Source organism: Podarcis cretensis (genome assembly GCF_951804945.1).
Source record: "Podarcis cretensis genome assembly, chromosome: 6".
In the NCBI taxonomy this organism is placed as follows: domain Eukaryota; kingdom Metazoa; phylum Chordata; class Lepidosauria; order Squamata; family Lacertidae; genus Podarcis; species Podarcis cretensis.
This window is the reverse complement of record NC_137175.1, coordinates 81,634,142-81,661,589: the sequence shown is the minus strand read 5'-3', so window position 1 is coordinate 81,661,589 and position 27,448 is coordinate 81,634,142. Positions and strand designations below refer to the sequence as shown.

General features: G+C 41.2%; 1 protein-coding gene and 1 long non-coding RNA gene across 12 annotated transcripts in view; both read right to left on the bottom strand.

Moving 5' to 3' along the window:
* Positions 1–27,448, bottom strand: part of NTNG1 (netrin G1) — a 218,905-nt gene that overhangs the window by 47,967 nt on the left and 143,490 nt on the right. For 8 of the 11 annotated variants that reach the window (XM_079981445.1, XM_079981441.1, XM_079981447.1 and 5 more), the window contains exons 5-6: positions 19,033–19,059; positions 12–77 (exon numbers count right to left, since the gene is read on the bottom strand). In XM_079981445.1, coding sequence (XP_079837571.1) covers positions 12–77; positions 19,033–19,059 — 93 coding nt within the window. The remainder of the gene's footprint in view (positions 1–11; positions 78–19,032; positions 19,060–27,448) is intronic. The other 3 variants (XM_079981446.1, XM_079981450.1, XM_079981443.1) reach the window with 1 other exon arrangement.
* Positions 2,094–5,419, bottom strand: LOC307218987. Its single transcript, XR_013840227.1, has 2 exons — positions 5,293–5,419; positions 2,094–2,434 (listed from the first exon to the last, which is right to left on the bottom strand). It is a non-coding gene; the product is annotated as an uncharacterized lncRNA (long non-coding RNA).

Below are 27,448 nucleotides of genomic sequence, written 5' to 3'. Positions count from 1 at the left end.
CAGAATCCTACCTTGATTTGGGTTAGAAACCCCAAGGGAAGATATATTCGGCCATATCCTATCAAACTTTGGAGGAGCTGCATATATCAGGAAAAATCAGGATTTGTTATTTACATCTGCTGATAGATATTTTTTATTTGTTTTATTTCTAAACAGACGTGTATGGAGAAAAACATAAAGCACAAACATCCATTACTGGACTTTGTCAATGACACACTTGGACAATACATCAAGGCCACATTGAACAAGAACAAGCAATTGATGATTCCCAAAACATTGAATGGACATTTACATCTTTTGTGTGCACGTGTTTGTTTGTTTGTGTGTGTGTGTGAGTGTGTGTGTGAGAGAGAGACATTTCAGCTTTTATAATCTAACATTACCAATTTTGATGTTAAAATATGTATTACAGGAAGGGGCACTGGATAACTGGGGTAAAGCTAGACACTCATCTGTCAAGGATGATGTTTAGGGATGGTAGATGGGGCAGTGGAGAGGAGGATAGGCTCTGCTTATTGATTTGTGCCATGTTTGATGATTCCTCGGGAACACTTATATCTCTGGCTAACTTGCTAGTTGCACACATCAAATGATATTGTTATAAACAATTACATGGGTGAACATACTAGGCATACATGCCAAAGACGCCAGTCCAAAGAAAGATGACTCTGACTAACGTTGATAACACTGCTACTTATTATTTGGCATATAAACAACACAGCTGTGATGATGGCCCATTCATTGTTCTAGTCATCCAAGTGATGAATAAACACATGTGGACCAGTCTTAACAAGAACCCTACAAACATACACTTCCATTTTGCCTGCAACCACACCTAGTAGTGAAGCAAATCAACAAATTATCAACACTTCCTATTTAAAGCCATACTCTAAATATAAAATTAGAGTATGAGCCTAGGATAGCAAAGGCATTTTACATAATTTTTGCTCCTCCGTGCTCTTGGAAGCTAGACAAAGCCAGACGTGTTTTTTCAAAAATTATACCGAAAGGTTTAAAAATAAGTAGACTGGGGTTTCTAGAGAATGAATTCACTTGATTTCTTATCATATCCAGCGAACTATATATGCAGAAAGCAACTAAAGGGGAAAAAATGCTTATGTGATAGCAGAAATAATCACTAAGTTTCTATGAACTTGTTGATCACTGTTTTGCTTTCTGATGAGAATTAGCAAAGGATTTTTTTTTTTTAATGTCCTTAGCATTAATTCAAAGTATTGCCTGGTAATTCTGATTTATTTCAGTGTAATCAGAATTGCTACATGTTAAAAAGGATTCCTAACTGGTCATCTGCCTTACTTGGTTAGGATCTACACACATATATTTGTGATATCGAATGCTGGTCAAACTCAGAGTAGACCCATTAGAATCACCTTCTATATATGTGAGTGTGTGCATTACAAACACAGGCACACACACAATCTCTTTTTCCGCATTCCCCTGGCAGAATTAGAAAATATGTCCTCCGCAGCTGTCCTTTAGCTGCAGTAGTGTGTCTCTCTTTCTTCATTAAAACATTCCCATTATGTGTCTTATTTCACTCATGCTAACGACAACAAAAATCACAGGAAAGAAGCACCAATGAAATAAAATTTTGCTTAATGTGAAATAATAAATCTAATGTTTTATTGCATTTCAACATGTTTGGGACATTTATCAACTAGAGAAGTTACAGCATTTTTGTGAGGGTAGGATTTTCTGTAACCATATTTCATATGCTTCCTCCCCACCACCCCTGATCCTCACACTGTAATCGGTTTCCTGTTTAAAGGCAAGAGATCTGACTTATGTGTGCATGGTTCTCAGTTATAAGACTTGACACCTTGATGAATTGTGCATTGTTTCTGCTTTGGAAAGGGGCAAGTTGCAGGGTGGAATGTTTGGATATTATTTTGGACTACTGATCAACATGGCAGGCTACTGCTACGTTTGTTCCTTGTGCAAAGCAACCGGTTTCACCAATTTTAATGAAGAAATCAAGCTATTTTGTGCACCCCCTGCTATTCTATTAAATAGACTCAATAGTTTAATGTCATGTGCAACATGGTAGAGCTCTGCCCCAGTCTTTTCTTTAAAAAACAAAACAAAACCCCGGCAATAATTTGTTCATTATACACACTTATCAGTTGAAGTTCAGAACATCAGGTTGCCTACTCCGATCTAGTGGATTAATTGCGTAACAGCAATTTTTTGAGAGTGCAATTCTAAGCCTCTCTGTTGGTGGTTGAATGGGGATGGAGCTCAAGTTTTTCTCCACCAGTGAAGAGTGCCACTGGTGCTGATGAGACTCTGCTGCAGCCTGGTATATGAGGTGCTGGTGGCTTTTGGAGTGGAATATCAGTAATCAATGTATCCATAGTCTGCGGTTCACCTAAGGGGCTTGATTCTTGAGTTCCACATCTTCACCAGCCTGGAGCTGGCACAGCAAATATATATAAAGAATACACACACACACACACACACACACACACACACACGGTATATACATGAAAAAAAAAAAAAGGTTTCCCCACTCCCTGTTTTGCTCTGGCCATTTATGTAAAAAAATAAATTCTATACTACTTTGTAGGCCAATTGCCTCACAAAGTGGTGTGCAATCAATAAAATACATTAAAAGGCAATCAATACAACATTATAATAACCTCTCATTAAAACCTTTCTGGCTTCTGGCCCTGGGTTTGGATTGCTTTGGCTGTTAATCTTCAGTCGTGCAATGCAATCTTATGCATGACTCCAGAAATAAGTCCTCCTGGGTTCAGTGGGTCTTATTCCTTATACGTTTATTTAGAGTTGCAGTCTTGGTCACATTTGACCTTTGAACTGTCTAATATCTCCTCCTCCAACCTTGTGATGCCACAAAAAAAACCCCACATCTCACTGAATAGGGTTTTGGTATCTACCCCTTTATCCATGAGAACTAGATTTCAGAGGTTCTTAAAGATATCTTTATTAGTCACATCCTGCTACATCCTCAGCCTATTTTGATCTGCTCCTCCCCTCTCCTACTTCAACTACTGGATCCTTCAAGCATCTTCCTTTAAAAATAATAATGGTACAGAGCCTGTTCAGCTTTAGATTGAAGCTACTTCCACTGGGCTGAACTTTGAATTATTTTTAAGCCTTGTTCCACCGCCAGTATATCAATTATTACATTTTTCCCCCTATGACAAATATGGCCCTCATTCTAGGCATTGAGCTTTTCAATTTTTTTCCAATTTGTGGCTGGATACAGCATGAACACTACCCAATCTCTGCACATTTGGCTTTTTAAAAAATGCTTGAATAGTGGGATGAAAACTTCTGAGTCACTCAGAGATTCTTCTGGAGGCTGCCTGTGAAGTCTTTAGGTAACTGGAAAAGATGACTCATTCTCAACAGGCTTCAATCAGAATCCTTTAATAGCCAGGCCATATAATAGCCACTCATTCATTTACCGCAATTTATTAAGAACTCTCTTTTCCTGAGCAGCAGGAAAATAACATAATAGTTCTGAGATCTCTGCAGGGGTATAGGTAAGTCTGAGAAGAAAGATATTGAATTGTAAAATGCAGCCGGTGATCTCAAAGGGCTGTTTTTTTATTATTAAAAAGTGCAGGGGTTCTGGATATGCACAAAGACAGAACTTTTTATTTATTAAATTTATATGCTATTACATTTCCTCCAGAGATGAAGTTGAGATACTTTTAATCTGATTTAGCATTTTAACTTTTGTATATTTTAAAGTATGGTCGTACGTCTGTCTTAATTTTATCTTTTTATGAACTGCTTAGAGGGTTTTTAATAATAATAATTAAGTGGTGTATAAATCTTAATAAATGACATTCAAAAAGTACCCACATAGTTTACCAGTCAGGTACCGACAAAGATTTGCTTTGCTTTTGTAAAATTGTCTTCAGCAGCTGTGTTTTTTTGAAAGAGATGTTCAGATTCTGATGATTTTTTAAAAAAATCACCCAATGCCATATAAAACATTTTCATACTTAATTATGATGTTTTGGGCTTTATGCTGAACAGTGTGCTGTGATAGTTGCTAGTAAATATTTATTTTTCATTATTTTGATTATGACATGTATACAGGATATATAACATATGCAAAATATAATAATAATAATAATAATAATAATAACCAAATGCAAGCTTTCATACCAAAAATAGGTAAGCTATAATGTTATCAGTTACTCCAAATTATTTAAAGTGTGGGGGAAGCATATTCTTATAAAATGCTTAGCTCACTGTGCTTACCGGTATCAGCCCCACTCCTCTGGGGAATTTCTTATGGTTATTTTGATATCAGTAGTATGGGTCAGACCTATACAACTTGCTAAACAAAATGCATCTATGATATATGGTGATTTTTTCCCCCTTGCTGGAAGTGAAACCAGGAAATTTACTGAGCCACTAGTGGATTATCGCACATGGCTGGTGACCTGTGTTAGGCTTCGTGGGTCAAAACTGAAAGTCCACTGAAAATACGGCAGGCTTCCTCAACCTCAGCCCTCCAGATGTTTTGAGACTACAATTCCCATCATCCCTGACCACTGGTCCTGCTAGCTAGGGAGCATGGGAGTTGTAGGCCAAAAACATCTGGAGGGCAGAGGTTGAGGAAGCCTGAAATATGGCATACCCTCCAACATTTCTCCGATGAAAATAGGAACGTATAATAATAATAATAATAATAATAATAATAATAATAATAATAAAAATACCCCTCCTGTCTGACTGGGTTGCCACAGCCACTCTGGGTGGCTTCTAACATATATAAAAACATTAAAAAACTTCCTTATACTGGGCTGTCTTCAGATATCTTCTAAAGCTTGTAAAGTTACTTATTTCCTTGGATCGGGGGTTGCATAACTCCAAAATTCTCCGACCTTTCTCTGATGAAAATAGGGGCATCCTAAGGAAAAGCAGGACATTCCAGGATCAAATCAGAAACCAGGATGGCTTCTGTAAATCCGGGACTGTCCCTGGAAAATAGGGACACTTGGATGGTCTGATATGGAGATCAGAATGAGGCCAGAGGATGCGATACCACTCCCTCTTCTATCTGTTCTGTATATATGGAAGAAAGGAATGAACAAGACAATATTTGGCATGTGATGAAAGGTCTGAATGTTTAACAGGGCTAATGGCATGTTTTGGTCATGGTAAGGTCTGCTAGACAGGTGTCTATAACGTAACACATATCAACCAACCAATCACCATTCACTCCTTTTTCTCCACAATAGGCATTGCACTAATTAATGGAATTAATTAATTATTCTTGGTTCTTACCTTAGCCAAGAACAGATGTAGACTTTTAAGGGTGGTTCACATAGTTACTTGGCTGAAAAATGGCCAGAGACACAAACATAATTGATGAATTGGCGTTTGTTTGAGGGTGGTGGGCAGCACATGCTGGATCCTTGCCTAGGTGAGAGTAAACTGGCACCAAAATGATGTTTTTCTATAATAAAAGTGAGGGATATGACTGGTAGTGAGTGACATGTGGTGCTGCACAAGATGAATCTTTAGACAACTAAATATGTTATATGGCCAAAACATACATAGCACATGATATCTGTGATTGGCTCTCCTGATTTTTTCACCTTTGAGAACTTTCACCCATTTTTGAGGGGTGTGGGGAAGAAAGGGGGTGGCTCTCCCTTCTGCTTTTTGCCTTTCAGGCGATCAGGGAGAAGTTCAGCAGTGTGGGAAGAGCAGTTACAAAGATTCTTGCTGTGTTTTGTTGGCTGGCCTCCACCATTTATATTTTCCAATATTGCCTCAGAAAAATGTTTCATTACGACATAGTGTCATCCTCAGCAGCATTCTGGGAAGAAATTGGTCCCCCCCCCCGTAGCTCCTAGCAAAGCTTAAAAAAAATGGGGGTTGTCTGCCTTAGAAGTTATGAGTTTAACTTCTCCCACCATTGAAATTCAGTCCCCAGGCCCTGAAAATATGGAAACACCTATCCACTTACATAACTTTTGAATGGGTCACAAAAAAGCCCTGGTTATATGTTCCCAGGCCTGTCCACAGTTAAGTTGGACCCTAGAACCTACACTGGCAGAACAGGGGGTGGGGTGGGGGGAATTTGCCCATAGAGGAATCAACAGCTATGCTTCTCATAGCATGGAGATAAACATTCTCACTAATACCTGCTAAAGACATAGCCACAACACAGCTACAAGTTGGCAACGCCAGCTGTGACCTATCTTTTTAATCTGATACGTGTTTGCTTCCTCCAGTACCAAGGTGGATAACTCTGAAAACTACTGGCAGATGGGCTTCCCTAAAGCACATGTACAAAGAAATGAGCGACCCCTTTGTTTTTTTTCAGAGAAAGCTATGGGAAATCTGTGGGCTCTCAAACCTCAGGAACCAGATTGTTGCTAGAGTGATCAGATGCAAAGAAGGAAAGGGCCTGTGTACCTTTAGCGGTGGTAGAGGAGAGGGATTTCCAGCAGGTGTAACTTTCCCTCACCCCTATCTGACAAGCTGCATCTGCTAAAATTCCCTCTTCTCCACACCTATTAAAAGCACAGGAGTCCCGTCTTTCTCTTCATCTGGTCACACTAATTGCTGCTGCCCTTAGGCCTCTTCCGGGGAAAGAAAGTGAGCACTGGGGTTGCTAGGCAACCACTCCTGGTCTACTTACCGAGAAGAGAGAAGCAGGAAATTTGTTAAACTATTCCAACTGCCTGCCTCCCTCCTTCATGACAGAGGACTGTGTTAAACGTATAATTTCATACCAGTGTGCCTTAGGCTGGGGTGGGAAACCCTGTGGTCCTCCAGAGGTTGAAGCCCAAATCCCATCAGCTTCAGCCAGCTTGGCATATAGTCGGGGCAGATGGGAGCTGTAACCCAACACCTGCAGCTCCCTGTGTCTCTTCCATCCCCTGCCTTAGGCCCAACTGTGGACATTTTAATAATAATCAATCTTTATTACGGTCCAGAGACCCAATAAATCATTAAAAAATTTTAATAATATATTTAGTCTTTTCTGAACGTTTATTGCAATACTTATGGTATGATACTTGTAAGCCGCTTAAGGATACCCTCCCCCCATGACCTAAAGTTGACATTATTTTAGCTGATAAGTATGGGCAAAATTCAACTAAGGAGAGCTATAAGCAGAAGCCCTGTGCAAGGACTTCTTATTGGACAATGGGGCTTTTTCCCATCTTCCCTCTGTGGTGGGGGTTCGGGAGATGCTCCACCACTTGGGCAAATAAGAGAGTGGGGATCATTCTGTTTAGCAAGCTGAAATGCTCATGCAGTCTGAACATTCAGAACAGTACAATGGTGAAGTCCACTCTTCATTTTCGACTGCTTTTTTTTTTTTAAACCCCTATTAATTCTTATTTTTAATGACAATTTTAATGTATATTTTATATTCTCCACAAACCTCTTGGGAGATTTTATTCACAGTTAGGCAGCACATGCATTTTCTGTCTCATTCTGTTTTGTTTGCTTGGAGCAAAGGACTGGGTTACTGTTCACACTTGTGAACGAACCTGAAACTGTCCTTTGGTTGGGCTATTTTTCATCAGAAAGGCTTGTCTGATTCTTAGGGCAATGTTCCAAGCAGCACAGTGGCTGTGTCTAGCCACATTTAATTTCCCAGAGCACCCCAGGGTCTGAGAATTGCTTAAGTGTCTGCTGTACAAGGGAGGAGGATGGGAGTAAGTTGAATATGCTTCAAGTGATGTCCCTGGCCTGGGCTCTCATTAACTGCCCTGCTCACCCACCCCACTAGTGATTCACTGCATTGTGCTATTCCAATTCTCTTCTAGTGCCAGTGTTGGATTAGTAGTGCCCCAATCATCAGATTAAGTTATGCATGCAGCAGCAGCAGAGCTCTGCAAGGATATTCTGAGCTCACCTGCCAAAAAGATGGCTGTGAAGGGATGGGGTTCAGAAATTCAAAATGTGGCCAGCATTGAAAACATTTTGGGGCATCATAATCCTCATCAATTACTGGTTGGTTTACAACATAAAAATATAAAATGCATAGCATAATAGCAGAACACCCCATAGACATAGACATATATTATAGGGTATGGTTTTCCTAATATAACACCATCTCGCTATATCACATGGCCACATTCAAGTTTATTTTTTCTTACTGTCCAATCCTAGGTGTGTTTATACAGAAGTATGCTCCAAATAACTCAAGAGGGACTTGCTAGGAAAACATGCCTAGGATTGGGTTCTTAGTTGTCTTAAAGTGAAGACAAAATTCTTCACTTTAAAAGTTTCATTCCATTTCCCACTCTGGCCAACCATTTGCTGCTGAATATGTTTTGAATTGTAGTTCTTCTATAATGACTACAATCAGATCCAGTGTGAGAGTAAATATTGTATTAAAAAGCCTTGCTTTTCTCTCTGTTCTTTTCTTTTTTTTATAAAAGGAAACTGTTAAGATCAGCTTACTGCTGCAAAAGCTAGAGTCAGGAGAAGTTATAATACGGTGCACAGGAGGTAGGGAAGAGCCCTCAGCAACGTGTGACAACTTTTGTGTGTGAGAAAGGGGAGGTGAATGTGAGAACAGGAGTGTTACAAGTCTCAAGGGTGTCCCTATTTTCATCCATGAAATGCTGGAAGATATGATAACACAGAAATGAAATGATGTTTTCTTCCCATTTCTTCTTTCAATAAGAACCCCTACAATGCTTCAGAGATAATCTCATACATCTTAAAGTACAGGAACATAAGACTAAACCTGCTCAATCTGACCAAAGGTCTATGTAGTCCAAGCTTTCTCTTTGTAGCCAGCCAGATGCCTTTGAGATATCGAAAAAGCAGGACATGAGAGTTACAGCGACTAACAATCATACAGACATTGTAACTATTAGCTAGTGAAGGCTTTTCCTCTATGCATTTATTTAATCGCTTTTTACAACTGCCTTAAGTTAGTGGCTGTGTCATGTTTCGTGATAGGGCATAAGAGTCAACCTACACAGGCAGCAACAGAATCACTTGGTACAACTTTTTTACTTGGGCTGTACCACTTTCTACTCATGACAGGAGACCTCAGGTGTAGGCACTGTTCTACAAAAAGGAAACTTTCTGTGAATGGTTATGCAAGGCTGATAAATAAACACTCTGGTAGCAAATCTCAGCGTAGTTTATGGCCAGAATGGTTTCCCTAACACTCTTGAAAGAAGAGTGGGCAGGAGGGAAATCTTTCAGTGTCTCTGAATATTACGGTAGCTCTTTGGAAACTTCTGAATCCTCCTTTCCACAGAGCAAAAGATTTCATTTTTGCGCAGAGGTACCCAAACTTGAGATCCCACTGTAGTGTATTTTTAAAACCATGTTGGCCTCAAGTTATGTGGTCGACTTGCCACCATTCTGACGAAACAGCCCACCTTGCAGAATGATTGTTGCTTCCCTTCCCAGTATCTCATAATTCTAGTAGCAGGATCAGAGCAGTTTAAAAAAACACAGTTAAAAAAATTAAAATTAAAAAGCTTTTTTTAAAAAAGCAAGTTTCATTTGAAACCGTCTGGTTTGAAAAAAATGCTAACATGACACAAGCATGCTTTATGTAACTAGGAGCTAATAATGCAATTCTAACCATATCTACTCAGAAGTAAATTCAGCAGACCTTACTCCCAGGTAAGTGGGGTTAGGACTGCAGCCAACAGATCTGTTTCTTATGGGTATGCTTTATTTAAAATGAGGGCGAATGTAATTTAGAGTGTAACAACCCAGCATTTAGCATATGATATCAGTAGCATTTTTCTCTGAATATAGCTTTTTTACTTGGGATGGAGGTGCTGGAAAAGCTTTTCTGTTGCTGCCCCCTCCTTTTTACTTCATTCTCTACAAATCTTTTTCCATATCTGGTTAATTAATGTATGTGTGCAGTATAAAGTCAATTTGTACATCTCATTAGTGTGAATTATTATGCCGAAGACAACTAGGCTTGCCAATATTGTAATCGATTATCGTAGCTGTGACTTTAACAGCAGCTTGTCATTCAGACATTAGCATGGTTATATTTTTCTCCATGCTGTGAAAAGTGTAACCTGCAGATTATTATTTTTTGCACACCAAGCAACCACTAAAGCCAGAAGAGGCGGCCTGTCTAGGCTTGTTTTAGCCAGTTGTCAACGTCATAGGCAGTATTATTTATTACTGAGCAAACGAAATGGTTAGGATAATTGAAAATCTTCTAATGCAAACAGAAATTATCTTGATTAGAATTACTAAATCAGTAGTATACCCTAGTTTCAACATTTACCTGCAATTGAAGATGGTGTCAAATCAAAGAAAATTATATTGGGTATGTAACAGCTCCCATATGATCACATTTGAAGAAAACAAAACACACAGTTCTTAACAAATACAGGCACCTCCCGATTTGCGTGGGGGTTGAGTTCCAAGTCACTGCGTGCTTGCGTGAAATCATGTGCAATCTAAACACCCCATTCTGCCCCTGCTCTGTTCTGCCCCACCCCATTGCGCCCTTCTAGTGATGTATTTTATAACGTTTCTGGGTCACTTCCAATTTTAGTGCTGTGTGTGCGTGCCTAAAATGGGGGTTGCCTGTAAACAACTCCCTTCACCCTATGTTGCACCCGAAAGGGTGGAATTTGACATAGTTGTACGTAGGGTACGTATGAACAGAAGGTGGTCTGCTCATGCAACAGGGCTTTCCTTATCTCCCTCAAACCCACCTAAACCTCTTCTGTGAGTTCCCCAAACTTCCAGGGAAGATTTAGGAGGTACAGAGGGAGGAGAACAGGGAAAGTTGTATGAGCGGACTTCGTTCCACTTATGCAACAACTTAGTTGAATCCTGGCCTAAGACATTTATGCTTACTTAGGAGTTAGATGCCCTTCAGTGTAATTCTGTGTCTATTTACTTAGACGTAACTCTACCTGAATTCAATGGGACTTACTCTTAGGTAAGTGTACATAGGATTGAGCCCTTAACCCATGGCTTCAGTGACATCCATGCCACACAATGACTCTTGGCCACAATGGATCACTTGTGTGTGGTGGTGACCACCACCCCAAGAATCCCAGGAACTGTAGTTTCTGAAAGGTGCAAGCAGTTGTAGCTCTGTGAAGGACAGTTCCCAGGATTCTCTTGGGGGAAGCGCTTTAAATGTATGTTATGTATGCAGCTTTAATTGAGGGAAACTTTACATGAACCTCCAGTGGTGCGGGATAAACCACAGTGGCAGCGGCAGCAACCACGTTGCTAACTCCTATTATACATATTGGATCCGACTCCATAAATAGGCCTATCTCCCACTCAACTTAGTGGCAATTACTTCTAAATAAATATGCATAAGACTGGACTGTTTGTTTGTTTTTAAATCCTTCAGCCTCTAGTGTTGGACGTGGTTCTTGGAGAGCACTTTGCTGGGTGGGCGGCAGGGCTCTTCAGAATTGGTGCCAGCCTTACATACAATATTAATTTATCTATTTCATTGTTTATGAAAAGTATTTATATCCTATCCTTCACCCCAATGTGGAGTCTATTAATATAGTAGTACAACGACAAATGTCAACATGGCCTGCAAAGTATATTAGGTGTGATATCTTGAGGACTAATTGGAAAACAGTTGTGTGTCCCTGCCCTCGTGTGTTTGTGTGTGTTGTTGTGGTGGTGGTGTATGTGTTGGGATGGGTCCTTTATAGCACCCTGGCCAAACACTGCACCTTCTGTTACCACAATACCCCCAGACACCCCCCCCCAGTAATTCCCTGTGGCAGAGGGACTTTGCTATTGGTTGGTTTACCACATTGCCAGCTTTCTAAAGACAACTGCCTTTCACTGTACAAAACAACACTTAGTGATTGCTGATCCACAGCCACTCATGCGGTAAAAGGATAGTTGTTCTTTTTCAAGTGGAAAACATGAAGTAGTAGTAAGCTGGTTTTGAGAATTGACTCTGATATACTTCCTAACATGGTTTTAGAATGTTTGGCAGATGTTAGAGTCCAAACTTCATGCTTCACTTTGCATGGTCATAAGCGTCTATCCATTTTTAGGAGCAAGTCTAAGCAAGGACACATTTTGGTACAATTGTCTACTCTTAAGTCTTACTCAAACTAATGCCATAAGCAATATTTTCTGAAAAGGACAATCATCAGTTAGTTTTTCCAAAGCAACAGCATCATCATATTTCTTGTACAAATACTATATATTATGACCAAAGTAGATATGTCAATTAACACGTCAATTTCACTTTCTCATTTTCCCAACCTTAAATTTGGTCCATCCCCTTTCCTTATTTGCAAAATAAGAGGGGGAAAAGTATGCACAGGAATTTATCTGCATTTTTGCATCCCTTCTCCTACTAAACACATTTTAACACAATTTTGCCTAATTTATACATTTTCGCAAGCAGTTTCTCCTGATATAATATAGACGTGTATGTCATTTTGCCTAAGATATTTATTTTTGTATCACAATTTTTGGATGGAGAACGGAATGCCACTTGAAGAAAGAGTCATTTAATACTTGGGAAAGTGTAAACTAGATTGCTCACATTAAAATGTGAACCAAATTTATCCACTTCTCCTATGTAGGGTAGGAGAAATTTAATCAAGGAAAATAGTGTGGCATAAATGACTGAATCCTCCCTTCCTGAGGCCAGCAGCCAGGAACTGACTTGTCTGCCTATAGCTACTGCTATTACTACATTGACTGTTATGGCTGTTACTTTAAGAGGGAGATCCTGTTCATAGGTCTTACTTGGACCTTCAACTGTGTTTAAAATTTTATCCTAAGTCTGCACCATGTGTCTTGCAGCCAATAGGTTGTAAGATATGTGTGTCGTGTCCATGTCTTTTACTCTTTCCATGAGCATTTGGGGAGGTGATTCCTCTGTCTCATCTCCAGTTCCATTTTGCAGCTTCAGATGGTTTGCACAGATGTGAATGAGGGGAAGGGGATGCCCAGAAGGAAGTAGATTTTTCTTTCTCTTTCTTTCATATACATTTGATTTTCAAGCTTGGTTAGAAAAATTGTAGTGGCGTCCTACAGCTTTTGGGTTGCTCTATTGGTCCTGGATTGTGGTTAGCAGTGCTGCCTGCATTCTTGATATTCAATCTGTATATTGTTATGAGTGTGTGTGCTAGACACCCTAAATTCCTGGGTCTAATCGGTGTTAGAATATAATTACAATTTGGTGTTAAAACTGGTGGCTAGACCCATGTGTGTATTGGAGCTATGTACTAGAATAAGAGTTGGTCGACAGTGGAACAGACTCCCATGAGAGGTGGTGGGCTCTCCTTCCTTGGAAGTTTTAAAGCAGAGGTTGGATTACCATCTGCCATGTATGATCAAATTGAGATTCCTGCATTACAGGGCGTTGGACTAGATGGCCCTTGGGGCCCCTCTGAACTCCACAATTCTGAGATTCTCAGTTGAAGGAGAGTGTGTGCCTACTCATTTGCAAATAAGATTTGCCCTTGATCATTTGTCATCCTAATCACTCATTACCCTCAAGCTATCACCTCACAGAGGAACCTAGTCCTGGCTTAATGAGTTTTTGACACTATGTACTAGAATACATAGCATTGTCAGAAAGTTCTTCCTGATGTTTAGTCACAATCTCATTTCTTAAAACTTGAATCCATTGGATTGAGTTCTGTCCTCTAAAGCAGGAGAAATTAAGTTTATCTGAAGATGGCTATTTTATCTCCTTTTACTCTCCTCTTTTCCAAGTTCAACATACTGGAACTCCCTCAACCGTTCCTCATAAGGCTTGGTTTCTAGACCCTTGATCATCTTGGTTGTCTTCCTCTGCGCACGTTCCAGCTTGTCAACATTCTTCTTAAATTGTAGCACCCAGAACTGGACACAGAATAAAATATTACTTCCCTTGATTGGGACACTACACTTCTATTGATGCAGCCTAGAATAGCATTAGCTTCTTTCTTTCTTTCTTCTGCATCACATTGCCGACTCATGTGAAGCTTGTGGTTTACTAAGACCTCCTAGATCCTTTTCACATGTACTACGGGCAAGCCAGGTGACTCATCCCCGTCTTATATTTGCACAGCTGGTTCTTCCTGCCTAACTGTAGAACCTTACATTTGTCCCTACTGAAATTCATTTTGTTAGTTTTGGCCCAGTTCTCCAGTCAGTTCGGTGAGTGGGTTCTTAAAATTGGAGATCGGAGTGTCAGAGAGCAACATTTGAGAACAATGGTTGAGGCGTCCTTAAAACCAAGGCTGCTGTGGCTATGGGAGAAGTCAGAACCTCTTGGGGTGTGTATGCTGTTAACCCCTCCTTCATAGGCTTGGGTTGTATATATGTATAAATAAGCCTAAAGACACCACAGTTTCCTAATTTTCAAGAGGAAACACTGACACTGAGTAAGCACATTAACCTCTGAAATCTCACATTGCTTGGAGATTAGGGTAGCATGTAACAATATATATGTACTTAAACATACTACTACGAGTATTCTACAATCTCCAATATCCTGTGGTCACAAGGAAACTGGACATGTATTGGAATGCCCTATTGTCTGGGGAAGTGTGGAACATTATTCTTGGTGGTCTGCAGTTTGTTCCACAGGAGAGGGCCCTACTGTGTTTCTGAAAGAGGTAATTGGAGGGAAAATGACACGACTGCAAACATCAGATTTAACGTCTGCTGACTTTGATTGCATTTGGTACTTCAGTACATTGTTTGTTTCTAAACTCTGACTTCTCTGTCAGCGATAGCTTCGGAGGTGGTAATCACCCCCACAAAACTATCTGTGCATCATGTCAATCCTATTTTCTGCATAATTGTGCACTTTCTAACAAACTATTTACTTAGTGTCATGGTGTACTGCGGAATACAGATTAGATGCAGTAGTTTGCTGACAAACAACTGGTTCAAATCAGGGCTTTGAAATTCCAGGAGGGGGGTGGTTCAGGGGTGATGGCTTTCCTCTACCACGACGAGTGTGGCCACATAGATGTGACAGGCAGTGACAACATTGAGATGGAAGGCCGGGAACCAGAGAAAAAACCCTGGCCAAACAGGCAGCGTGCACACAGCAAGGTGCAGTGTTGGGTTCCACTTTGTCACATTTTGTAATAGAGAAGGGTTCATAAGTGGTGGCGTATAGCCCAACCTACACTTTACAGAGAATAAGCTAATAGGGTGGTATATGATTGAGAGAGAATTATGGACTTCACTTGTTAAATAGTAGTGTCACTTAAAAAAACAACCACAATTTTTTTTACATGAAATATACTCACTGTATGTAGTAAACCAGTGCATCGGAAGAACAGTTTCAGCACAGTTCTTTCTCTGATGTCCTAGTTTTTGACATGCTCCGGTGTAGTTACATGGGACATGTGAAAAATATGGCTACTGTCTGAAGTGATGCAGTGCAGTTTCAACCTCATCTACATAATGCATAGAACACCCCTGAATTGCTGGTTGAGTGCAGAAAATGTGTAAAAGGGAAGGCATGAAGGAATGGACTTTAATCTTCAGTGTTCAGTCTCAAAAGTATTTTTGACAGGTTCGTCTATACCATGATTATTTAACGATGGTCAAAGTAAGGTGCTCTGTAGGCATAACTGATCATAAAAGCTTTACAGTATTCTGAAATTGGTTTTGGGACTCATTAATTGCTAACCATCTCACTATCGGCTATCCCCCCGCCCCCAAGCCAGTGCTGAAAAGATCAGCGTTGGAATCAAATGTGCTGGAAATGATCAAAGAACCTCTTATTCAATTGATAGACAACAGCAGGTACAAATGACCTTAATGGGGAAAGCTCTGATTTAATTTTTTGTGTAGATGATCAGAAAGGATGTGTTTACTTAACAACCACTCTTTGCATTGCACTTAAACATTAATGATGTGCTGCTTTAATACAAGATCCTTTGAGATCAAAGTGAATACAGAATTATACATATATGTTACGCACCAATATATACATATTTTATTCTTCCTTGGGCATGCTTTTGATCATCTTAGTCTTATGGATGATACATGAACATCTGTTGCAATGGATTTTCTTTGTATGCTGGATGTTTTGTGTTCATTTCCCCCCTCTCTCCACTAAACTGAGGAAAGCTCCAGGCATACAGAAGTCAATATACGCAGTTCAGTGTTTTCTAGCAAGCGATATTAAATGCACTACCTGAGAATAATCTATTCCCAGCTGAGAGAGGAAAAACCTCCTGGAATGAACACAAATATTGCATTAGCATAGACAAAAGAAGAAATCACACAGAATCCATTAAAGCAGCCTGATGTTATTAATCTTGTTTGGCATGTGTGTGTGAACACACACAATTTGCAGTCCAGTGAATCTCAGTAGATCAGAATGGGGAAAACACTGGGTTGTATCCACTGTTAGTCCTACTCAGAGCACACCCACTGAAATTAATAGGCATGTCTAATGTAGGTGCATCAATTTCAATGTGTCTCCTCTAAGTATAACTTGGATGCAACCCTCTATTATTTATGAATGGTATTTTATGCATCAAAAAGTGCTCATATTTGAATGAACACTTGTTGAAGTGAAACCTATTCCACATTTCCTCTTAAGGGTATCTAAAAGGGATTATTTGTGAACTAAGGCTATGCAACAAATTTGAAGAAGCCATATTTGTCAATAGTCACCTGACCACCTGTTCAAAGCAGGAAGTACCTCCAGGAGAGCAGGCAAGGTTGATTGCCCCCCCCCCCTTGTAGGGACTAACAGATAACATGAGCTACTGACTATTTTGGAAGGCCTGTGATGGGGGGACTCTGAAAGGTTAGCACAACTGAAACAATTCCCTTTTTAGCAAAGGCAATTGATACTAACTACACCACTGCTAAAAGTGTCAAAATTCAAAGAGGTCAGCAATGCATCCTTTCAGTTCATCTTGGATTAATCCAAGTCTATATGAGTTTCCCAATTAAGAGTCCAAGGCCAACATCTGCTGATGCTCAGAGATGGCGAATGCAGTGAAGAAAGCTATATGGGAGTGTAAAGTGAATGTCACAACCACACGAGTGCATGCAAGACAATACCAACAGTCTGTAGCACAAGAACTATTTTTACCATTTATCCATTTCTGTTAGCTATGATAATGGATTTTTGTTTGGCTACGAACCATAAGATTTCTCCTCTGGCTTCCCTTAGGCTCCTCCCCACTTTTCTTTGCATCAAATAACACAACCAGATTCATTGTCAGGGCTTCACACCACTGTGCATTTGCAGTCAGAACTATGCTGAGGAGGATACTAGGGCAGAAAAAATACATAGCACTTTTCTCCTGCATAATGCTAACACTAATTTCATTGCAAGGAAAATGGCTACTTTAACATTTAAGCCAGTACAAAAATGGACAAAGAGCACCACATGCATTCATGACAAGGCTAGTTTTGAATGCATTTAGCATGCTATGTGGTGCTTAACAAATCAGCCCTAAGCCTATTTATGAGCTGGAGAAAACTGAGTTGACTTATAAATGCATGGTCAGGCCTCTCAATTTAGAAGAAGAAATGCGGCTGATAAATTATCAGGTCACTGTTTTTCAGCCAGATGTCAGGTATTGCAAATCTTCTGTTGGTAGTTAAGAAATGCATAAGGGTACTGCATAGCACAAAATCTGGACACAATCCAGCCAAAGTGGATTTAAATCCCATTCGTTTTAAGCATGTGCCTAACTCTCCTGTTGAAGTCAGTGGCATTTAAAATTGAGAGAAGCTAGATCTGACTAACTTGTTTAAAGCTTGTGCTGAAAAGAAATACAATACTTCCTAGCATGGCTGCAAAGATCTACCAAGGCCTGTTTCTCTCTTTCCTACTTTTGTGTAAAGTAGATCACATGCATCACAGCATCATGGAGAATAGAAGGCCTGTGCACACTTTCCACATTCCCAAACAAACTCCCTTCTCTTAGCTAGTTTCTAATTTGCATCACATACAGAGTGAGAAGGGAGGATTTAGGAAGTGAGCACAGACTCCTCTTTCCCCATAATGCTATTGAGCACTGCCTCTACTTAAGCCAAGATAGAGAGAGTGAAAATGGGGCTCTATTTAGCCCTATGGGAATTACTTTTCAACCCTATGGAGTTCATGGGGATTACGCTGCCTATAAGCACTACACTTGCATTAAAAAGGATTGTTCCCAAAGTGCATATGCTGTGTTTCCCATGTCACTACTTTACTGTATAAGACATTCAGTGACTGAGTACACTTTATCAGCACTTGGGATTCTTTAGTATAAAGTTCCAAATTTATTTACTGTGAGATCATGCCAGATTTCTTAAGTAAAACCTGAGTATCTGACTTAGGGTAAAAATGAGATAAGTTATACATGTAGAAAAGGTGTTGAATAGAAATACTCATTTCAGGGACAAGGTGCCTTCAGTTTTCATCTTTTATTTATTGTCTAGAGAAGGGCATTCTATAAATCTTCTCTAGCAGGAGTTATTGGCCTCATCTGCATGTAATGCTAAGCAAAACCATGCCGTAGCTGGATGAGCAAGTGTATGGTCACCCAGGAGGAAAATCATGTCCATTTTGCTTATCCTCTAGTCCTGGAAAATGATAGTATTGACTTATCAGATATCTATGCCACCCTTCAAAGAAAAATAAACAGGGTGGTTTGCAGATTTGAACCTAATTTGGAACAATTACAATAAAATATTCAATGTAATCTGGACTGGCTATAGTGAAGGATCTCTAAATACAGTCCTGGCAGTTTGAAGAGTAGTTGGTTTCCTCTGCTGTGCTTGTTTGAAAGCAAATAATAAAGGATTCTGCTTTCATTCACTGTCAAACTTGAAAAATATTAGATGCGTATCATTTGAAATCCCTTAATTTGTAAAAAATGTCTGTTTAGCACAATCTGCACTGCCTGTTGCGTTATGAGGTGTGTTCCTCTGAACATACATATCTAAGATGTGCAAATGCAGCAGGAATATTAGTAATATTTCTCCAGTTACCACAACTGCAGGTTTCAAGGAGAACAGAAATAGATGTTGGAAAAATAGATTTTCAGAGGCTGAACAACAAGCAAAGCTGGCCTAAGTCTGTTCTGTATTACTTACTACCAATGCTGGAAATACTGGGCATACCTGAAAAGAAAAGAGAGAATTTTGGTTAGGGATGCAGATATATTGATGTATATTTTATATTACTGCATCAGTAGACTTCATTGTTATAGCAGCAGCACCGAGGGCAAGTTCTAGCCAAAGGCTAGCATTTCACAGTCCCATTGAATTCTATGGGTGAATGAAGCACATGTTGCTGAACTTTAAAAAGTGCTTAATTTTGCCTCCATCACTTGTTAAGTTCATCCAAATCTTCCATGTGTAAGGGCAAAGTGGAACAGTTAACAAAGAAATAATTGTCTCTGAAGATTCTGGGTTTCTGTGCAGCTATTAAAGGTAAAGGTAAAGGTACCCCTGCCCATACGGGCCAGTCTTGACAGACTCTGGGGTTGTGCGCCCATCTCACTTAAGAGGCCAGGGGCCAGCGCTGTCCGGAGACACTTCCGGGTCACGTGGCCAGCGTGACATCGCTGCTCTGGCGAGCCAGAGTCGCACATGGAAACGCCGTTTACCTTCCCGCTGGTAAGCGGTCCCTATTTATCTACTTGCACCCGGAGGTGCTTTCGAACTGCTAGGTTGGCAGGCGCTGGGACCGAGCAGCGGGAGCGCACCCCGCCGCAGGGATTCGAACCGCCGACCTTTCGATCGGCAAGTCCTAGGCGCTGAGGCTTTAACCCACAGCGCCACCTGCACATTACATTAAATTAAATTAAATATAAGCCATTTGCAAGCAAGCAAACATATTTGTCTTGCTTTCAGGCAAAAATTGTATTTCATGTTTATGTAGGTAATACAACAAATATTGCCATTGTTGCAGTCTGGATTTCTTTGGCCACCTGTTAATAATTGTTTACTATATTATAGTTACCTTTTGTCTTTGCTTTGAACCTACTAGAGTTAAACCACATTGTGTATATACATGCGTGTGTGAGAGAGAGAGAACATATAGCTCATAATGATCTTTGTACTACTCTCAAGTTCAATTAAAGTTGGGGAGTTGCCCATTAATACCTTCGAATTCTGGATTTTGAATAGTGCCACTGAATATGGAGATGAGCATTTTTATGCTCAGAGGTAAGGCTGTTACTCCAAGAAAGGAAACAATTATTTGTAACTGCTTGCAAAATGCTCAAACAACTTGTAATTAATAAATATTTCACTTGCTGGCTTTAGAAAGCAACAGGATTTTTTTAAAAAAATCAAATAAAAATATCATTTGAAGCCAGTTAGTCATCCCACCTCTAATTTCTTTGCACTTGCAGACAATATCATGCTAGGAAAACAGCCAGCTAATGATCTCATGCAATCGAGCATTTTTCAAAATGACCTTATTTTCAATGAGGTTCAGGTGCTATGTAGGAGGCTCCCACAGTGGTTAATACATGCCAGAACTTGTGGGCGTTTGGGAATGTTATTTATGTCCAACATGTGAGAAATCACTGGAAATTGCAAACAGAGCATACGTTCCTCTCATTAACCTTCATTATCTGTATCTTGGCTTTCCTGTTTCACAATTTGGTAATGGCAACAGCAAACTCCTCAGTATTGTATTATGAAGGGTGGCTTGTCCTCAGTGGTGGCTGCTGACTACTAGGCTGGTGCAGGTGGAAAACAGGGCAGAGACAGAGGACAGAGCAGGTAGGCAAAGCCAGGGTTAAAAATTGGCAGGGATTCACTTGAAACAGAGGCACAGACACATTTGACCCAGACAGACAGACAGACAGACACCCACACACCCACACACCCACACACAGTTTAGGTAGTGGGGAAGGAGAAGGAGCAAGGCCAGGGGATGTGAAGGGAGAGTAGGATAGATGTTAAGGGATGGAGGGGGAAGAGTGAGACTAGGGGCTGTGATGTTGAAGAAATACTGAGGTTAGAGCAGTGGTTGTCAAAGGGTGTGCTGCACTACACTGGAGAGGATGGCAAGTGTGCTGGGAAGATTCAAGGACAAAGAAACATTTAAACATTTTGGTGTAGAATAACATTCTATCTATCATCTATCTATCTATCTATCTACCATATTTTTCGCCCTATAGGATGCACTTTTTCCCCTCCAAAAATGAAGGGGAAATCTGGGTGCGTCCTATGGGGCGAATGCAGGCTTTCGCTGAAGCTTGGAGAGCGAGAGGGGTCGATGCGCACCGACCCCTCTCGCTCTCCAGGCTTCAGGAAGACATCCGCAGCCTAGGCAGCCCTGCGGGAGTTCCCACAGGGCTGTCTAGGCTGCGGATAGTAGCCTGCTTCCCGGAATGCCGGGCGCGCTGAAAGCAGAGCGCCCGGCACTTCGGGAACACATCCGCAGCCTAGGCAGTCCTGTGGGAGTTCCCCGCAGGGCTCCCCACACTGCGGATAGCAGCCTGCCGCCTGAGGCAGACATCGGCCAGCCCCACAAGCTCGGGGGACAGCAGGGAGGCGCAGCGCCGTTCTTCGACCTGGTTTGGTTTCCCCGACCTGCTTTTGGGGGGGAAATAAAGGAAAAATTTTTTTCCTTTATTTCCCCCCCAAAAAACTAGTTGCGTCCTATGGGACGGAGCGTCCTATGGGACGAAAAATACGGTATCTATCTATCTATCTATCTATCTATCTATCTATCGTCTATCATCTGTCATCTCCATCCATCCATCCATCTGCAGTCATACCCTGGATCCCTTGTGAGTGAAACATTTTGGCTCCTGATCGCCACAAACCCGGAAGTGAGTGTTCTGGTTTGCGAATGTTCTTTGGAACCCGAATGGCCTTGGTTTCCAAACGTTTTGGAAGTCGAACAGACTTCTAGAATGGTTCCCATTCAACTTCCGAGGTACTACTTATATTAATTTGCAAAACATGGATAGATATATTTTCAAAATGACAGAAAAAGCATCAAGCGATACTGAGGACAAACCTAGTTGTTGTTTATAATTATATCTTGGGAATGATGCATGTTCATATTTAACTGCATTGCTTTATACTTCTGGAAGTCCTATGATCATATTATGAAGCTGTTCTATGTTACAAATCAAGCACCACTAGTTGTTGTTTCTTTTTGTTTTCCAATGTAGTTCTTGGCAAGGGAAAAAAATTGGTGTGGCGTGAGCAACTTTTCATTATGCAAGTATGGCCCAGAGGGGGGGAAAAGTTTGGAAACCACTGGGTTAGAGTGTGGGGAATGAGAGAACCAGGGTGTGAGGAGGTGGAAACAGAGACTAGGGGGTGCAAGGGGCCAGAAATAGCAATACTAAAGAGGAGAAGAAAGAACAAGGGGCCAGGAGCTGCAGAAACAGAGAGGCTAAAGCGTGGGGAAAGCTTTTCTGTGCTCCAGTTCAGCAGGAAAGAACAGGTTTTCCTGGGGAATGCAGTGGGGCAAGTGGACCCATGCCTGGAAAGCATGGGGCAAGTGGAAAAACCTCTCGGACCCGTGCTTTTTAGGCTTCGGACAATAAAAGCGTGGAAGAGCCCAATGCGATTGGCTGAAAGTTTCCTCCAAGTGGAGTTTTCGTTGAGATTGGAAACATTTGCCTGATCATAACAGTTATTTGCATCAAGTGATTCGTTCCATTCCAACACCCACAACCAATATATTGCACTGTAACATGCAAACATGCTTTGCAGGAGGAGGAGGAGGAGAAGATTTTCTACATGCATTCAGCTCTTTGTGTGATGGGAGTTGTCGGATAAAAAAGTCCCAAAGAAAACAGGTTTGCATCAGGAACACTGATGCTTTAGCTGGTAGAATATATTTATAATGAGCTGAAAAGAAAAATACACAAACAAATAGCTGAATGGTTTGACGAGGCAGCTAAATGTCTCAAAATTATATACCATGCATTAAGAACTGTTAATTATATTATTAAAATAGCCAGTTTGCATTGCCAATTTCCGGTGCCAAAATAATAAATTACACCATACAGTCAAGGCAGCAAGTAAATCCAAACAGTGTTGCAAAAGCAGAGAAACAAACAAAAGAAGCCCACGTAAAAGTTTCTGCAATAAGGTTACAATATGAAAGGCTTCCCGCAGGCAAATAACACTCTATTATTGAAACCCTGGGTTCCTGTGAGATTATCTGCAATGCAGAATAGTTTCTTATCGCTACACCTATGGGCAATGCTGTTTTCTCACCTGTGGGGAAGTATACTTAGCAGCATGGCTGGCATAAGGGACAGAGTAACTTTTGTACAAATGAAAGCCAAATTCAAGGTTGGATGGATTGTCATGATTAGGAGCAAAGCCATCCCTCTCTGAGCCTATGCGTCTAAAATCAGTTTGGTTTGTTACATTTGTACAAGTTTGTTTGTTAGATGCCGGAAATGATACAAAATCGCAGGTGAGGCAACGTAAGATTGCAATCAATCTGGAGGGATTTCTCCCCCAGTCACATTGCCTAATAAATGCCCATACTACATATTTTGAGACAAATATACTACACATTGTCCCCCTTTATGTCAGTAATATACCAGCTGTGAAAAATCCAAGATTTCAAGAAATCTGAGGATATCAACTCCTCTTCCACTTCCCCCCTACCAATTTGTTTGTCTAGGGTAGATCACATTGTGCTTCAAGCAAAGGGACAGGCAGAAAACAAAGGAGAACTGTAACCAGATTTTAGCTGAGCTTGACAGCTCTGTCAGACACTAGGACTTATGATTTATTGTGTGGTAGTCAACGTTCATGACTGATGAAAGTCTGAAGGTACTTGCTCTTATCTTCTAGCACATGTTTGGCTGAAAACAGTCCAGATTTCACCCGCAACCCCACTTTAGTGGAAATTTGATGGTGTACAAGAGATGCAGGAAAACTCCGCCTCTGATCATGTTTGCTAATCCCTTTAGTGATACCTCTGCATGCTAAGTATTTGTTTAAGATTTGTGAAGTATATATTGCATTGCAAGAGCTTGAGAGTGTCTATGTATAAGAGGGACTCAATCACTAGGGAGACACCTGGACAGCTGCATAAAGGATGTAGGATGTTCCTGTCTACAAGGAGCAACTGAGAGGCAGAGCAGAGTTGGATGCTGAGGAACTGTGTTTTTCCATGCAGCATCACTCAAGCTGAGTGATTCTGAAGCCTTTTCTAGGCTGTGAATTCTCTGTGCGAGGAGGGAGGGGGGGAATCCTGTGAATTTCAAAATGTATTGTGAACATAGCTTTAAAGTATTAACTCTGTGATCCAAAGTGTCTGTTTTTCTAAAAGTTAATGCTCTTACAAAATGTTTTCCCCTTCTTTTTGAAGGTTCACTTTCCCCCCTGCCTGGTAGGAATTTTATCATAATTTCATGCCCTCCCTGCCCACACTTCATGGTTTGTTACTTAGTCTATTACTTTCACATTAAACTTGATAAGGTCCTGCTTCCTGTGATATTCATTTTGGAGGTTTGATTCCTCACAGCTGCTGCTTTGAAGTGCGAGATAACATTCGGAACATGGCACATTGCTGCTGTTTTTTTCCTTTAACTTTTCATTTAGCTGCGGCACATAACCCTGTTTCTTCAAAATAACTTTTCAGTGAATGGTTATTTCCAAAGCCATTTTTTTTTTACTTTTATACAGGGCAAAACTCCGGACTTTTTATAAAAAGCAACTAATAACTTCTACTCCAAAAAGGTTTGATGGCTTATTCTCTGCTTGCTCCTTTCCCCCACCCCTCTCCCTCTGAGGGATTTAGGTACATAAGTCAAATTAGCAAGGATCCGAGTTAATGTATAACTCGCTTGCCTGCATGGCAGAACAGTTTCATGGATTTCTTGCCTTTTTATGTTCCTTTCTTCTTTTTGTACCTCTTCCTGTCCCCAATCTGAAGTCTGTATTGTGCTGCTCTCAATACTATTAGTCAGAGGGATGAATGTGCATGAAATGATCCAGCCAAAAGCTAAGCACTTATAAGTCCCATTGATTTAAAAGAGAGAATTAAGCACCAGCTTTAATCTCTCCCATTTAAACTGTTAGGACTTCAGAGTACTTAACTTTGGCTGTATCATGCTCATCATTTTCAAATAACTGAATATTAGTACATTTGGTTAAGCATTTATCCTGGTCCAGCAAGCAGACCATAATACTGGGTGCCATCCACACGTGCAAAAAGAAGTTCCTGTGTGAAGACCTCACAGTAGATGAAAAGCACAGTGTGCAAGCTTAACATAACTGGATCCAAGTAACGATCATTGGATGTGGGTTTTACATGGCTGTTTGGGGAACAAAAAAAGGCATATACTGTATACCAATGATCCATGAATGTAAATAAAAAAAGAGGAGCTCTTGAGACCGTACACCACACTTGAATCTAACCCAGCATCCAATGCCGGGCACAATTCAATTACACAGTAAAGTGTAAGGATGTGCATGGCAGTGGGGCTAGTCTTTGTAAAAGGGAGAACTGAAAAAAGCAAGCAGAATGAGGTGTGTGTGTGCGTGTGTGTATGTGAAGGTGAAGGTGAAAATGAGGGTGCAAAGGGAGGCTTGCAGAAAAGAGGGAGCAGGGGGGAATGGGGGTGCAGATGAAAGCAGCGGCATGAATGTGTCTGCAGAATAGGAGAGGATGGTTGCTTCAAAATGGGGGGAAGGTGAAAAGGGTGCCTAGTGGTTGCAATGTGAGAGAGGAGGGATATTCAGGAGGCTACCATGGTGGCTGTGTGCAAGCAGGGGGTGCTGCATAAAAGGAAGGGGCGAGGACAGTGGGGTGAGGGTGAAAATGGGTGCAATGCAGGGCTGCAGAAAAGTGGCATCAGAAATGGAGTAGGGATGGTGAAAAGTGAGCTTGTTCGTTGCATGGGGTAGGAAGGGGAAACTCTAGGAGATTAATTGTGGGGTTGGCGAGCAAAGCGAGCAAAGATGCGGCGCCTAGTAATACCATAGAAACAAACTCAAGCAAAACCACTGGTCTTCTGTGATGACCTATTTGTGACAAGAGTAGCTCACAGGCAGTTGTTTATCATGGTTAGGCAGCAGCTGTAAGATATGCCCTGTTACACTTGGTTGAATAGGATTCTTGATGTCATATTATCTATGTCACAGATGAAACTGTTTCTGCATTTTTATTTGGAGGTTTGTATGTCTCTGTTAGGGACGCGGGTGGTGCTGTGGTCTAAACCACAGAGCCTAGGGCTTGCCGATCAGAAGGTCAGCGGTTCAAATCTCCGCGATGGGGTGAGCTCCCATTGCTCAGTCCCTGCTCCTGCCAACCTAGCAGTTCGAAAGCACATCAAAATGCAAGTAGATAAATAGGTACCGCTTCAGCGGGGGAAGGTAAATGGCATTTCTGTGTGCCGCTCTGGTTCGCCAGAAGCGGCTTAGTCATGCTGGCCACATGACCTGGAAGAAGTATGCTGGCTCCCTCGGTCAGTAAAGTGAGATGAGCGCCGCAACCCCAGAGCTGGCCACGACTGGACAGGGGTCGCTTTACCTTTATGCCTCTGTTGCATGAAAGTATGAACCTGCGCAAGCTAGTGTAGGCCAGTGAAAGTAATAGTTAGGGAGCAGTTAGCAAACTTTTGCTCAGAGTAAAGGTAAAGGAACCCTGACAGTTAGGTCCAGTCGCAAATGACTCTGGGGTTGCGGCGCTCATCTTGCTTTACTGGCAGAGGGAACCAACGTTTGTCTGCAGACAGTTTTTCCGGGTCATGTGGCCAGCATGACTAAGCTGCTTCTGGCAAAACCAGAGCACTGCACAGAAATGCTGTTTACCTTTCCGCCGGAGCGGTACTTATTTATCTACTTGCACTTTTACGTGCTTTCGAACTGCTAGGTTGGCAGGAACTGGGACCAAGTAATGGGAGCTCACCCCGTCGCGGGGATTCGAACCGCTGACCTTCCGATCGGCAAGCCCTAGGCTCAGTGGTTTAGACCACAGTGTCACCTGTGTCCCTTTTGCTCAGAGTAGGCCCATTTAAATCAACACCCAACTTAGGTCTATTTATTTCAATGGGTTTAGTCTGAATATGACCCCAGATGTTTGGCTCAACTCCCATCAGTCCCAGCAAGAAAGGCCAACGGTCAGGAACAATGGGAGTTGTAGAGGGCACCACATTGACTACCAATGGGGTTGGGGTGTTGGACTCCAACTGGAGACACCCAGGTCCAAATCCCTGCTCAGCCATGAAGCTCACTGGACCCTGGGCCACTATTTCAGCCAACCTAACTCACAGGATTGTTCAAAGGATAATATGAGTGGGGGAAACAACAAACATTGCCTTGATCATGTTTGAGGAAGGGTGGGATATAAATGTAATAGTTTACACCAGTTGTTCCAAATCAGCTTATTACTGAGGTCCCCTTATTTTTAAAAAGCCAAGCCACGGACACGCTACTTTTGAAAATTTTGACAACTCCATAGTTGTTACCTCTGCAAAGCAACTTTCTGAACAAAAGGTGGGGTAGCCCCGAATAAGCAAAGGATTTTAGGTATACTAAAAAAAAAGACTAGGGCTGAGCAATA